The sequence below is a fragment of the Peromyscus californicus genome, unplaced genomic scaffold (genome assembly GCF_007827085.1).
Source record: "Peromyscus californicus insignis strain IS unplaced genomic scaffold, ASM782708v3 Scaffold_6__1_contigs__length_162567912, whole genome shotgun sequence".
NCBI lineage: Eukaryota > Metazoa > Chordata > Mammalia > Rodentia > Cricetidae > Peromyscus > Peromyscus californicus.
In genome coordinates this window covers 48,054,059-48,068,567 of record NW_026294584.1, presented here as the reverse complement: position 1 = coordinate 48,068,567, position 14,509 = coordinate 48,054,059, and the positions used below count along the sequence as shown (strand labels likewise).

At 52.5% G+C, this 14,509-nt stretch overlaps 1 protein-coding gene across 5 annotated transcripts in view; it reads left to right on the top strand.

Annotated features, from left to right (window-relative positions):
• Positions 1 to 10,784, top strand: part of LOC128099304 (solute carrier family 23 member 1-like) — a 33,365-nt gene extending 22,581 nt beyond the window's left edge. For all 5 annotated transcript variants that reach the window (XM_052721164.1, XM_052721159.1, XM_052721160.1 and 2 more), the window contains 7 exons: positions 793 to 913; positions 1,534 to 1,690; positions 2,623 to 2,876; positions 7,591 to 7,755; positions 8,038 to 8,146; positions 8,239 to 8,334; positions 10,043 to 10,784. In XM_052721164.1, coding sequence (XP_052577124.1) covers positions 793 to 913; positions 1,534 to 1,690; positions 2,623 to 2,876; positions 7,591 to 7,755; positions 8,038 to 8,146; positions 8,239 to 8,334; positions 10,043 to 10,299 — 1,159 coding nt within the window. In that variant the 3' untranslated portion in view covers positions 10,300 to 10,784. The remainder of the gene's footprint in view (positions 1 to 792; positions 914 to 1,533; positions 1,691 to 2,622; positions 2,877 to 7,590; positions 7,756 to 8,037; positions 8,147 to 8,238; positions 8,335 to 10,042) is intronic.
• Positions 10,785 to 14,509: the final 3,725 nt, after the last annotated feature.

Genomic DNA, 14,509 nt, shown 5'->3' with positions numbered 1-14,509 from the left:
CAGCCCCACATTGTCTTATCTTAAAAGGTGTAACAGTTGATCCTTAGAATCTGTTATGACTGTTCGATATTTTAACCGTATTGATTCTCATCGAAACCAGTTTATCACAGCAGTGTATAAGAACAGGTAGTGTTTATGAAAACTTGATTCTACTGGTCCCTTGCCAGCTAGGGTTTCATTGAGCTGAGAAGGGTACAAAGGAAGGCCCCAGCTCGCAAGGGTGTTTATAGTCTGTGAGAGAAGACAGAGCCAATACCCTGCAATACTGGGGGACAACCACGGGTCAGAGGGTGCTGCATGTGTGCAGGGCTGGGGTGTTTGTGGGGGGCTGATGACAGTCAAGGAGCCTCAAGAAGTCTCCAGCTTTTACACTGAAACTTAGGGGTGGCGTTCTCATTCACTGTGCCCCCTTGGGCTCTGAGAGACACGTGAGGGGCATCAGATGTGCAGAACTGCCTGGGAGATATCTCAGACTCCGGCCTCGGTGGCTCTCACGGCTGGCTGGCTTGATCCTGCTGCCAGCTGATCATTTCTCTCCGACTCCCGAAAGTGACAGTCTCCTCCTCCGCTATTTCCCCTCAGCCAGCAGCATCTCCCAATGGGGCTTGACTCCTCTTCAGGGATGGCAGGACTCTGCCTGTGCTTCCTACAGGGACCAGGGAAGCCACGGATGCCACTGGGACAAGGTGGCTCAGCTTCCTGGCCCATTCCTGGAGCCTGGAAAGGGTACCCCGGCCCCACCAGGAAGAAGTCAGCCCACCAAGTAGGCGTGGTCATTTGTTTCTGTTTCAGGACCATCTTCCTCATCGTGCTGTTTTCTCAGTACCTCAAAAACGTCGTGGTGCCTGTGCCCATGTACGGAAGAAAGAAGAAGTGTCACATCTCCAAACTCAACCTGTTTCAGGTCTTTCCTGTAAGAACCACCCCTCACCACCTTTTCACTCTCGGTTGGCTGTGTGGCGCCCCCTAGTGGTTGGTGGCATACAGGCTCGGGTTCCTACTCAGCACCTGTATGGAACAGCTTTCGCTCCTGGCTGCCTGCATAGCCAAGTACTGGGAATGACAGCCGCACCTCTCATGATTCACGGGTACCTCCTTTTCCAGAGCTTTCTAGAAAGGTACTTCCACACAAGCTTCTCTCTGACCCCCAGAAGCAACAGTCCCCGTGGCACCATTGGGCTTCGGCCAACAGTCTCCCCAGGGGAGCGTCCACTGAGTGTTCTGGGATCCCACTGCGTTTCAGGCTCTGATAGAGGTGTGGGTCTAACCCCATGGCACAGATGAAGATAAGCACGTAGTGTGAGAGCCAGATTTTTGCCACAGGCTCTGCCCAGTGTGGACATTCCTGTCCCACTTTGCCCAAGGTCTCTTTCCGTAGTGAGTTTTCTGCCTCTCTTGCTAATTTATCCAGCGGCATAGCAGATTCCTGTCGTCAGCAGCAGAGTCCGTAACCTGGCACGCCCCGGTCTCAGAGCATCCCACACACCCACACCCACACAGAGGCAGAGTGTGAAGGGCCGCTCTCTCCGGCAGGTGCTGCTGGCCCTCTGCATCTCCTGGCTCTTCTGCTTCGTGCTCACTGTCACCAACACCCTCCCCAAGTCCCCCATGGCATATGGCTACATGGCCCGAACGGACACCAAAGGCAGCGTGCTGAGCCAGGCCCCTTGGTTTCGCTTCCCTTATCCAGGTGAGGAGAAATGGGTGTCCTTATTGCTTGGGACAGGTGTTTCCTGGGACTGTCTGTGGGATTCAGGGCGCTGGATGGAGGGTTGAAAAAGGTTGGGGAGGGATTGCAAGGGGAGATGGGCTCCAGGGGGGCTCCTACGAGGAGAGGGAGAGGAGGAGGGAGGTTCCAGGTTGTTGTAAGGTGTGCACGTGTGTTAGTGGGGACTGAGTCCAGGCTTCATGCTTGCTCCAAAATTGCTGTATGGCTGACATAGAGCTTCAGCCCCTTTTCACTTTTTCTTTTGAACTAGAGTACTGCTAAGTTGCTTAGGCTGCCCTTGAACTCACTCAGAAGGACGGGAGAGCCTTAAACTTGTGATCCCCCTGCCTCAGCCACCTGAGAGGCTGGGAATTCAGACACTAAGCCCACGTTGTAGGCCAAATGCCCTCATTCCAAGAGCTTCTTCAGAGCCAGCCTAAGCCCCTCACCCTCCTCCATGTTATCCAGAAGCCCCGGCCTTGGGATATGTGAGGGCAGATCTTTGGATCTCCTGATAGGTTCAGTGGACCTCAAACGAAGGAGGCTTAGGGCTGAGTTAGAATATTTTGGGGGAGATCAGAGCTTCCTTTAGACCACTTCTAGTCTCCCCTTGAAGTGTATAAAAGTAGCCAGGGCTAAAGGATGGCCTGTCTGGATCATGGATTGTGGATATATGATGTCACTCTAGAGGAGAGTTTTAGCTCCCAACGGCTCCAAGGCTCTCTTTGAAGGAAGCACCATTTCTACCTTTCTGTGCGTTATGACCTCCGAGTCTGGACTACTGCTCCACCTCAGGGTAGAAGGGAGGGCAGGAGCTGCTGAAGTTCTGGCAATTGAGAGCTTCCCAGGCTTGAAATGACTTGGGGTCTAGCAGCTTCCTCTGCCCAGTCGTTCCCCTTGGGTTCCCTCTGCAGGACAGTGGGGCCTCCCTACCATCAGCCTGGCTGGAGTCTTTGGGATCATTGCTGGAGTGATCTCCTCCATGGTGGAGTCGGTGGGCGATTATCATGCCTGCGCTCGGCTGGTCGGGGCCCCGCCCCCTCCGAGGCATGCCATCAACCGTGGCATCGGCATCGAGGGCCTTGGCTGCCTGCTGGCAGGGGCCTGGGGGACCGGGAATGGTACCACCTCCTACAGCGAGAACGTCGGGGCACTGGGCATCACCAGGGTAAGGCTGCTGATGGAGGCTTCTGGGGCAGGGCTGGGTCCCTGCAAATTAGTTTCCTGTTGTGGCTGTGACAACTCACAGAGACTGGTTTTAGACAGTATCACCCTGCTGATCTGGCAGTCAGAAATGAGATGGGACTGCATGCAGGTGTGGACAGGGAAATACTCCTCTTGGGAGGCCTTTTCTACAGGCTACTCTGTCCGTAGTCTGTGGCCCTTTCTCCCATCTTCCCCTGTCACGGATGTGAAAAGTTGTCTGCTGACAAAGACTCATGAAGTTATGCTGGACCCCCAGTGTGATCCAGGAGATCCTCCCTAGCTCACCGCCCCCAACTCAGGCACCTCTGCAAGTACATTTGCCAAGCATGTCAAGGCTACATACTCACGGCCCAGGGGCCCAGGATGCGGCTGTCTCTGTGGGGGTCATGATAGCAATGTCAACACTTGGCCTTCTTTGGTTGTGGTGGACACCCATTGCCTTTAGCCCAGCCCGGAATATTCAGCTGCCCCTAGCCAGACCCAGGTCAGGTCCCCAGGGCCCCTGACGTCTGGAGACCTCTGAAACGTACATATGCTCCGTTTTTCTGCAGTCCCTGTCCTAGTGAACCCCTCTGCCACTCAGGCCATCTCTAACTACTGGCTGTCCTTAGACTTTCCGCTGGGTTCTACTTTCTCCACAGGGCTCCATGCACATCCCCTTTGCTCCCTCCCTTCCCGGTGCGGCAGACTGACTGTCCCCTGCACAGCAGGACCTCAGCATTGTCTCTTCCCAGGATCGTGCTCATCTCTATTCCATCCATGACTTGTCTGTCTGGTTTCTAGAACTCAATTTTGACTAGTCTCTGCCTAACGTCTCTTCAAGCACCACCCCCCTTCCTGCTAGGGAGCCCAGGAAGGAATCCTCAGGATGGTGTTTCTAAATGATGTTGAAACAGGAGCATTGTGCTGCCCACCACATTTCAATGCATCTTTGCAGGGGTTTTGTGAGCTCGGGGAAATTATACGGCCCTCTCCCTGCAGTGTCCCAACTTGAATTATCTATGGCTCCCTCGGTGGCTCCAGGGTGCAGCCTGGAGGCACTGTACCTTCAATCCGAAACCCTCTGCCACCGCTGGAGCTGAAATCCCCAACCAAATCCCCACCAGAGTCACCTCCACAGCAGCTTCTGGCTCTCTGGACACTCTGGAGCCTTTGATACTTTCCCAAGGCCGTGAGTGCACTAGAAATGTAGCAGGGGGCTGTCTAAGTTCAGCAAACCGTTTCCTTCCCGTTAAAGGAAACAAGTCCCCTGAAGAACAGAAAATTACATTCCATACACAAAACAAATTTCTGTGGACATAGTCTCTAAGCTGAGGCCTTTTAGGGGAGATGAAAAGAGCAGGGAGTAAAGACCCACAGGCACAGGGCAAGCTAGGGCTCAACAGGGAAGTTAGATTAACCCTGAGAGAAACGTGCAAAGGCCACTTGGTTTTTAATGGGCTCACACTCCCTCTTGTGGCCTTTTCAGGTATTGCAACAATTGGTTCTTTCCCGTGTGTGTGTGTGTGTGTGTGTGTGTGTGTGTGTGTGTGTGTGTGTGTGTGTGTGTGTCTATGTGCCTGTGTGTGTATTCTGAAGCAGGTTCCATTCCAATAACCAGTCCTCTATTGAAATGAACTAGGGCAGCTGGTTCTCAACTTGTGGGGCACAACCCCTCTAGGAGATGGAATGACCCTTTCACAGGGTTCTCCTAAAAGCATCAGAAAACACAGATATTTACATTACGATTCCTAACAGTAGCAAAATTAGTTATGAAGTAGCAACAAAAATAATTTACAGTTGGGGGTCACCACAGCATAAAGAACTGTATTAAAGGGTCGCAGCATTAGGAAGGCTGAGAACCACTGAACTAGGGGAGTCTCTTTTAAGGTTCTGGATCGAAACAGCCAATGATGTGTGAGACAAGTTTTGGATGTTAAGTGAACCTCCACACAGACAAAGGAGAAGTCAAAGTTCACCATGTTCTGTAGCAATCGCTTACTGAGTAATTATAACACATGCCTGTCCTGGAGGAAGCTGTTAGAATGTGAATCACATCACGTCACCACTTTGCTTTAAAAACCTCTAGTGAAGGGAATGAAGCTTTCGCTTGCCTTTATTTTTACTGTAATAAAAGACGTATTACATGAGACTTACCATTATAACCATTTCTAAACAGTTAGTGTGGTAGTTTTTTTAATTATTTATATTATATTTTAATTCATTTATTATACACAATTCCATGCACATATAGTATGCTTTGACATTATTTCCCTCCATTGCTTTGATAATGGATTTCATTATGTAGCTGTAGTCGAACATTTTCTCTGGTCCCACCTGGACCCGCGGTCCCACAGCCACTTATAAAATAATCACTCAGAGGCTTAATATTATTTACAAACTATATGACCTATGGCAGGCCACTTGCTAGCTAGCTCTTATATCTTAAATTAACCCATTTCTAGTAATCTATGTTTTGCAGTGTGTTCCATGGCTTACCGGTCTGCTGGCATGTTGCTCCTTGGGCAACAGCCTGGCATCTCCTCAGACTCCGCCTTTCTCTTTCCTGTCTCTCTCCTTGGATTTCCCACCTGCCTCTAAGCTGCCTTACCATAGGCCAAAGCAGCTTATTTATTAACCAATGGGAACAACATATATTCACAGCGTACAGAAAGACGTCCCATAGCATATAGCCTCAAATGTCTGCACCTCCTGCCTCAGTCTCGCGAATGCTGGGATCAGTGTGGCCGCAGCGCTGGGCATAGCACACTGGCACTGTTGTGCCACCCTTGGCACTGTCCATCCTTCTCCCCCCTGAAGGACTCCCAACTCCTCATCCAACCCTTTTCTCATCCTCTCTACTCCTGGTTTCTCTTCCCCCTTTCCTGCCCCTCCCCCATCCTCTTCTCTGTTCCCGCCCCCAGCTCCCCCACACACACCATCCCTGGCAACCTTTCCTGCTTCCCATCTTCATGCCTTGGAGGATCCTGGAGACCTCGTGTGAATGGAGACCTATTGTCTGACTTTTTGTGACGGGCTTGTGTCTCAATAAAATGCTACGACCAAAAGCAACTTCAGGAAGAAGGGGCTTCTTTTAACCTCTGGTCCCAGCGCGACAGAGCCCTCGTGACCAGGGAGGCATGGCATGGAGGCCAGGGCAAGGAACTGGCTGATCACATTTTAACCACTCACAGGAGAGAGGGAGAGAGGGAGGGAGGGGAGGGCAGGAAAAGAGAGAGCAAACAAGTTCAGGAAGGACACCAAGGCTGTAAACCCTCAAAGCCCACCCTGTCTCTGGCGATCCTTCGGCTCCTAAGTGCTCCATAACCTCTCCAGAGGGCATGCCCAGTAGGGAAGCAAGCGTTTAATGTGTGACCCTCTGGGGACAGTTTTCACTTAAAGCACCACAAGGCTCAGCAGGTGTCAGACGTACTGCCTTTGGGGACCGAATGATACCTCACTGTATGGCTGTGCCACATTTTGTTTCTGCCCCTCCCTGCCCCCAGGGCCCTGAAGGATGGAGCCCATCCCTTGCTCTGGGTTCCCACCACTGTCCCGGGCACCGCAGCCCAGGCACATTGATTTTCCTTGTGCTTCCAAACGACCCAGGCTTTTCCCACCACAGAGTTCACGTATGCCACTTTCTCTCTAGAATAGTCTTCCGCCAAACCTTTCTGTGCATGACGCTCTCTCTTCCCTTCTTTTCTTGTATATTGGTTGACTTGTCCCCGCTGGCCAGACTAGCCAGCCCCCATAGAGCCTCCCTCAGTGGCCACTGTCCCATGACTCTTCAGAACACACCGTGGGCTGCTGTTGGGTGTTTCCTGTTCCCTTCGTGAGACTTCCTGTTTGTCACGTGTCTCTCCTGCCGCGAGCATAGACGCCCCACTTACGAAGCACCAGATGACGTGGGAATGGAGGTGGACATTGAGTAAGCCACACACCTAGACAGCTGTGAATGTGCAGTGCTGTGGATAAAACCCGATGGCTCTGCTGGGCGCTGGAGACCCTGGCGTGGCACGGGGCTCCCACGTGGCCTTGGGCGCCTCTCTTTAGTTTTCTCTTCTACAGAATGAGAGGTGTGTGCAAGGCATCCTCTTTCTTTCCTTCCTGCCCTGGCCTTTTGTGACCAGTGTCCCTGGTACCAGGTATCCACATGGTGCTGTGGACAAGGAGTAGGTGTGGATGTTGTAATGAGATTCACGTCTTTGGAGGAGCAAGTGATGTGGTAGGGAGACAGAAACCTTCCTTCCTAGTGGGCCAAGCATAAGCAACATTCGGAGGGGCGCTATGCTGCAGAAGAGCCTTGTGCCTCTGTCCCCTGCCATTTCCCCTTATCCAGCATTCCATGTGCCCAACGCATATTACTCCAAACATTCACAGGCCTTATCCTATTGAATTGTGTGGTATCCCTAATCTCTTGTGGTAGCTGTGGAGGCTGACTGACTTTCAGAGAGGTTAGTAATGTACCCAACAGGTGTGAGAGAGGCAGGCCAGAGAGATGAGGGCTGAAGCCAGGACCTGAGTTCCTCCTTCATCTCTGCCTAGCTCAGTGTGGGAGCATGGGGGGGGGCAGTTTTAGCATACATGATGCCGGTTCTGCAGGCTCTCACGACAGCAGTGTGAAGGATGAAGGAGCGGGTTTCCGGGGCGTCTGTCTGTCCTGGTGCTCCTATCCCTTCTCTCTGGGTGTGCAGGTCGGGAGCAGGCTGGTGATTGTGACTGCAGGCTGCGTGCTGCTCCTGATGGGCATGTTTGGGAAGATTGGGGCAGCATTCGCTACCATCCCCACCCCGGTGATCGGAGGCATGTTCCTTGTCATGTTCGGTGTCATCAGCGCTGTGGGGATCTCCAACCTGCAGGTGAGGCACCTCAGTGAGCAACAGTGCCACCCGACCTGAGAGGAGCCCCAGGGATGGGCTGCATGGGAGAGGGAGAAGGAGGGGGAGGAGAGGGGGAGAGGAGGGGGGAGAGCAAGGGGGGAGGGGGAGGGAGAGGAGGGGGCCTATGGTGCTAGGAGACACACTGAACGCCCAATACAAGAAAGAAACAGCCAACTGCATCCCACCTCCCAAACCAGCCACAGTGCACATGTGTAAAGGCATCTGTGGGCCTGCTGAACTCGGGAACCCCTTCTCCCACAGTACGTGGACATGAATTCATCCAGGAACCTCTTTGTGTTTGGCTTCTCCATCTACTGTGGGCTGGCCATCCCCAACTGGGTGAACGAGAACCCTGAGAAGTTGCGGACAGGTGAGTCCTGTCTCCCCTGGACTGTCACTGCTATGGGTGTGAAGCAGGGCGGCCCGTGGTCCCCATGAACCGTCACTTTTGTCTCATTCCAGGGGTTCTCCAGCTGGACCAGGTCATCCAGGTGCTCCTGACCACAGGCATGTTTGTCGGTGGATTCCTGGGCTTTGTCTTGGACAACACCATCCCTGGTAAGGCTGCAGCCCCCTGAAGCTGGGCTTGTGGGCATGTGGGCAGCGACGGGGCCACTGGGAGAGCTCCTGTCAGGCCTGCTCACAGCACACCCCAAACGGGCCCTGAGGCTGGGGTCGGGATAAGACATGGCCTCCACTAGTCCGCTTGAGCTGCTGCAGGAAAACATCACAGACCAGGGCGAGCAAAATGACACATTCTTCTCTCAGGCCCCCAAGCTGGAATCTGAGGCAGGCTCGTTCCTCACAGGACCTTCCTCCTTGGCTTGCAGAGGGTGTCCTCACATTGCCTTTGCTCTGTGCTGGCATATTCCTGTGGTCTCTCTGTGTGTCATAATCTCCTTTTGTGTAAAGAAGACAGGGCCGGGTGGGATGCGGCTCAGCTGGTAGAGGCTTGTCTAGATGCAGAGCCTTAGCGCCGTCTACGCCAGTGCGTAAGTTGTGATGCACACCTGTAGTCCCAGTGCTGGAGAGATGGGGGCTGGAAAATCAGGAGTTCCAGGTCATCCTCAGCTACACTGTGAGCTCCATGCCAGCCCAGGCAGACTGGAGCTCTAACCACAGACTCCTTGTAACTTCTTGCTGTGGGAGAATCCTTCTATACACTTTGAATATGTATTAGTCTCATTGGTTAATAAAAAAGCTGATTGGCCTATAGCAAGGCAGAATAAGGCTAAGTAGGAAAACCAAACTGAAAATGCTGGGGGGTGGGGGGAGAAGGGCAGAGTTGAAGAGATGCCAGCCACCAGGGAAGCAGGATGCTAGAGGACAGGTAAAGCCACGAGCCACATGGCAATGCATAGGTTAATAGAAATGGGTTAATTTAAATGCAAGAGCTAGCTAGTAATAAGCCTGAGCTATTGGCCAAGCAGTTATAATTCATATTCAGCCTTTGAGTGGTTATTTGGGAACTGACAGTCAGGACAGGAAATGTCCGTTTACAACATCTTTAGCTCTTTAAACATTATTGGCAAATACTGACACCCCCAAGATTAGGCTATCCATGTATGACTTTTCAAGGGCTACAGGTCAGCCATAGCAGGGCCCTAAAATGAATGAGACACCAGACACAATTGGAAAAGGAGATAGCCATGGCTGTCTTGAACCTATAATATAATTAATTGATGGGGGAAGCCACACACATATTCACTCATTCATCCATTCATATTTCTAACTATCCACTAAGTATGTAGCAGATGCCACTCACTGAAAATACAGAGATATGTCTCAGCCTTCCCCAATGCACAGGCTAATAGAGGAGACAGAAAGGAAAACAGACAAGTGAGGGGGTGATAGTGAGGCCTGGGATGAGCTGACCCAGGGTGCAGGCATGAAGAGCATAGAGGTCCCATCGCTGTGGATTCTGGGGAGACGTCCACACCCACCTTTCTCTTCTTGCCCTCCCCAGCCTCTCCTAAGGACTTCTGTGACTACACCTGCTTCATGCATTCTGTTTTCCACACTGTACTCCCCACCAAACATAAAGTGTGCCTGCAGGCCACAAACACACATGGACAGGTCTGCTCTTATGTGCCAAGGGGAGCCCTGAGGTTCCATGGTTGAGCCCGAGGCTGGGGACCACATGAGTTGGGGCTCTGAGATTGTTTAACAAGCGGAGGGGATCCATGGTTCCTGCCAAGGCTTGTAAGGGGCGCATGTGGAAGGAAAAGCAGGGGGCTGCCTTGACTTCTTACTGTCTGCTTCTCAGGCACCCTGGAGGAGAGAGGCCTCTTGGCATGGAATCAAATCCAGGAGGATTCTGAGGAAACTTCGAAGGCCTCGAAGATCTACGGCCTTCCCTGGGGGATTGGCACCAAGTTCTGCACATCTTCTTGTACCCGGGCCCTCCCCTTCTGGCCCAGGCTAGACCACCATGGGGATGAGGTGGGAGTGAGCCAGCTCACTCTGTGTCCCCAGACTTCCTCTGGAAAGCACCTGCGGAGTGTAACAGAAACCAGGATGTGAAGAGAACTGCCTGGCCCCCATCTCTTCATAGCCAAACTCTGGCCACCCACCTGCTTGCAGAATGCAAGGATCTCTGTTCACAAATGGGTGCACAAGGGTCCTTCCCAGCACCTCCCACACCTGCACACTGTGGTGGCCAAGCAGTGTTGATGAAGAGCATGATACGTGTGAGGCTGGCCCCAGGGCATCCTTCTGCTGTCCCTTGGCTCCAGTGTGAGTGTGGACAATGAGTCTGGGATTGACACAGAAGCCTGCTAATCCGCTATGCTCAGCAGCATTCTGGCGGATCGGGAGCAAGAGCATGGGGTTGAACAGGAGCAGGCTGTTTGCTAAGAGGCAATGGGGCCAGGCAGCCTGTAATCCTTGCCACTCAGAAGGCCGCACAAGAGGATCAGAAGCTCAAAGCTTGTCTGGGCCAGAGTGACTTTAAGGCTAGCTGGGCCAATTTAGCATGCTCCTGTCTCAAAATAAAAAGTAAAAAGCAAGCTGGAGATGTAGCTCTGTGATTGAGTACTTCCGTAGCATGTGCACAGACCCAGGTTCAAACCTCAGCACTGGGGGGTGGGAGGAAGAACATGACATGATGATTTGGCCCCCTCTCCCCAGAGGAAGGGATCTTGAGGTTTTCCAGCTCTCCCTGTGACTGATTTCTCACTTGGAAAAGTAATAACAAACATCCCCTTACCCCTAGATCCCTTCCAGCACCTGCCCAACTTCAGGACACAGGGCCTGGCCTCAGACATCTAGGTAGAGTTAAGGCTGGACCCATGGCTACATCACATCGTTGCACCCCATTTTCTCACAAGTCTGCCAGTCTCCCGATCTCTGCTCCTCAGTCTCCGCTCCAGAAGTGAACAGCGCCTGGACCTCATGGCTGTGGAGAAGTAGACACCAGACTCCTTTTAAGGAGACACAGCCCTGGCGTGGAGGAGAGGAATCAGGCTCCCCTGAGCCCACAGGCTGTGTCTGCCAGAGCAGGGCTTCAGGCCCTGGGCAGCTGCGTTTAATCGGGGATGCCTTCAGAACCTTCCACTGTTTCCCAGGGGGCATCAGGCTCAGGGCTCCACATTTTGATAGGCACCGAGTCATATGAGCCAGAGAAAGGATCCATGGGCTCTCCTAACCAACCTTCCCCACCAGAAACTCTCTGTTTGACTAAACCTACTTTCAAGAGGAAAAAGGGCAGGGGTCCGCTGTGGGGGTGGGGAACATCTGGGTCCAGAGGTGCCCTGTGGGGGTGGGGAACATCTGGGTCCAGAGGCCACTTTCTTTTCTTTTCTTCTCCGCTCTCCACTCCACCATTCATCGATCTCTGCTTGGCAGTGAGTGGGAGGAACTGACTCCTGTCAGCACTTGGTGACAGCCCAGGCTGTGATCAGAATGAGCAGGAAGAGGGTGTGCTGGCAGGGGCAGGTGTGCGCACCCTTGTGAGTTAGCCTAGGAGCTGGAGGGGGCACCACGGGTGATGGGGTGATGTGAGCCGCGGATTCAAACACTACCCCTGCTGTAAGGGAGGGGAGAGCGAGTGCCGGCGTGCCTGTGAAAGGTGCTGTGGAGAGAGCCCGATGCTCTCCCTTCTCGCTCTGGCTTTCTTCTCTCCCAGAGTCCTCCACTAAATTTCCCAGAGCCCCACTCTGCGTGACCCTGGGATGGGGAAAGAAATCATCCCAGGGAGGGTTGGGTCGAGACGGCTGGGTATGGGGACACAGAAGGATTTCCACAGGAGGAAAAGGCAGTCTGTGGGATTCTTAAGGGCAGGGTCCTGAGCTGCAGCCGATGGAGAAGAGGCCTTCGGTGTGTGCATTCACCAACGAGCTAAAAAACGTGGGGGATCTTTTCCAGGCGGTGGGTTTGGAAAGGCCATTCTTGAGGACTCTTCTTGGGGTACATGGAGCCCATGGTCTGTAGCTTCTAGAACTGCCAGTGAGACCCCTTCAGAGAGAAGAGCAGACTCCATCTCCTGAAACAACTGAGTACTTGACCTCACAGTAACAATGGCTAAGAGGAGGGGGAGAGAGGAGGAGGGGAGGAAGGAGGATTACCACTAAAAATGGGAATTTCCAGACTAGGTTTAGTGGTGCACACCTGTAACCTCAGCACTTGGGAGGTAGAGGCAGGTGGATCTCGGTGAGTTCGAGGCCAGCCTGGGCTACATAGTGAGACCCTGTCTCAACAACAGCAACAAAATGAATTTTCCAGCTTCAAAGTGATTGAAATGAGGAATGGAGTCGGATACAACTAAACAGGCTTTAAACAGATGGGCCAGAGCCCTTTAACCATAAGACAAGCTCAGCTCAGAACACAGAGGACAAGGACCAGCCAGATGCCGGCAAGTAAAGGCGCTTGCTGAGCGGTGAGCAGACTTCCAGCCTCAGGCCCCACATGGCGGAAGGAGAGAGCTGACTTCCCCAAGTTGATCTCTGACCGCCATCAGGTACCGATATACACCACCACCACAACCACACACACACACACACACACACACACACACACACACACACACACACACAAATAGATAAAATGAAAAATAATAAGTTTTTAAAAGAAAGAAAATGGAAGACGAGATTTCTTTATTGATTCTCAAGGGAGAGAAGGAAATGGGGAAAGGTCCCAGAACATAGGGGGGTCCTAAGCAGGACTAGAGGCAGAGGGGCCCAGCCCTCACACCCAGGCCACATGTGGCCTGGATAGCTCTGTGTGGGACCCGATGCGAAATTGTAAACTTACAGCCGGGCGGTGGTGGTGCACGCCTTTAATTCCAGCACTCAGGAGGCAGAGGCAGGCGGATCTCTGTGAGTTCAAGGCCAGCCTGGTCTACAGAGCGAACTCCAGGAAAGGCGCACAGCTACACAGAGAAACCCTGTCTCGAAAAACAAAAAGCAAAAAACAGAATATCAATAAAATGACCAATATAGTTAAAAAAAAAACCAAAAAAACAAAAAAACCCAAAAAACAAAAAACAAAAAAAGAAATTGTAAACTTACTTAAAACATTTTGATTTTTTTTTGTTTGTCATTTTTTTTTTTTTTTTTTTTAAAGATTTATTTATTTTGTATACAGCATGTATGACTACAGGTCAGAAGAGGGCACCAGATCTCATTACAGATGGTTGTGAGCCACCATGTGGTTGCTGGGAATTGAACTCAGGACCTCTGGAAGAGCAACCAGTGCTCTTAACCTCTGAGCCATCTCTCCAGCCCCCTTGTTTGTCATTTAAAACAACAACAAAGCCCCCAAAAACTTGGTTTTACCTTTCTCCATCAAACTCTGTAGACGACAATATCAAGAGGTTGGGAGTGCCTGGTAGTGCCGCCCCAAACCCCACACTTCTCCCCACTCCCATCTCTGCCGCTTGCCCGCTGCCCTCTTCTCTCAGGGCAGCTGAAGCGGCAGGCCGCGCAGGTGTGCAGGTCCACCGTGACGGACTGCCGTGGAAGCTGGGTTCTGCACTATTTTGAGCACATCTGGCGGGGGGTGGGGGCGGGGGGTGGCCTGTGCACTGGCTCTTGTAAGTGTCGAGAGCGTGAACACTTGGTCTTTTTCGGTCCTGAGCGGTTTCTGCCCTGACAAAGCTCCACACCACACAGCCGCTTCTCCAGTTCTGGAAGGCAGGTGTCTGGACTAGGTCTGAGCAGGCCAGGCTTAGGGTGTGGGCAGTGCCGCTTTCCCAGGCAGTGGAAGGCTGATGAACGGACAGAAATGAAATGTGGGCTAGTGAGGGCGGGTGTCTGAGGGTCACTGGTGCTGTGACGAGACACCATGACCAAAGCAACTGGGGGAGGAAAGGGTTTACACTTCCACATCACAGTTCACCACTGAAGAAAGTCAGGACAGGAGCTCAGGCAGGGCAGGAACCTGGAGGCAGGAGCTGACGCAGAGGCCATGGAGGGGTGCTGCTTACTGGCTTGCTCCCCATGGCTTGCTCAGCCTGCTCTCTAATAGAACCCAGGACCACCTGCCCAGGGATGGCTCCACCCACCATGGATCCCTAATGAAGGAAATGTTCTGCAGGCTTGTCTACGGCCATATCTTCTGGAGGGATTTTCTCAGCTGGAATTCCCTTCTCTCAGGTGACTAGCTGGTGTCAAGTTGACATAAAATTAGCCGGGACAGGTGGGGAAGCGCGTGTGCTCCTGATTGTACCTGACACCCCGACTCCTTTGCTCTGGCTGTCACGCTGTCAGGTTTCCCACTCACACCCCTTTCCATT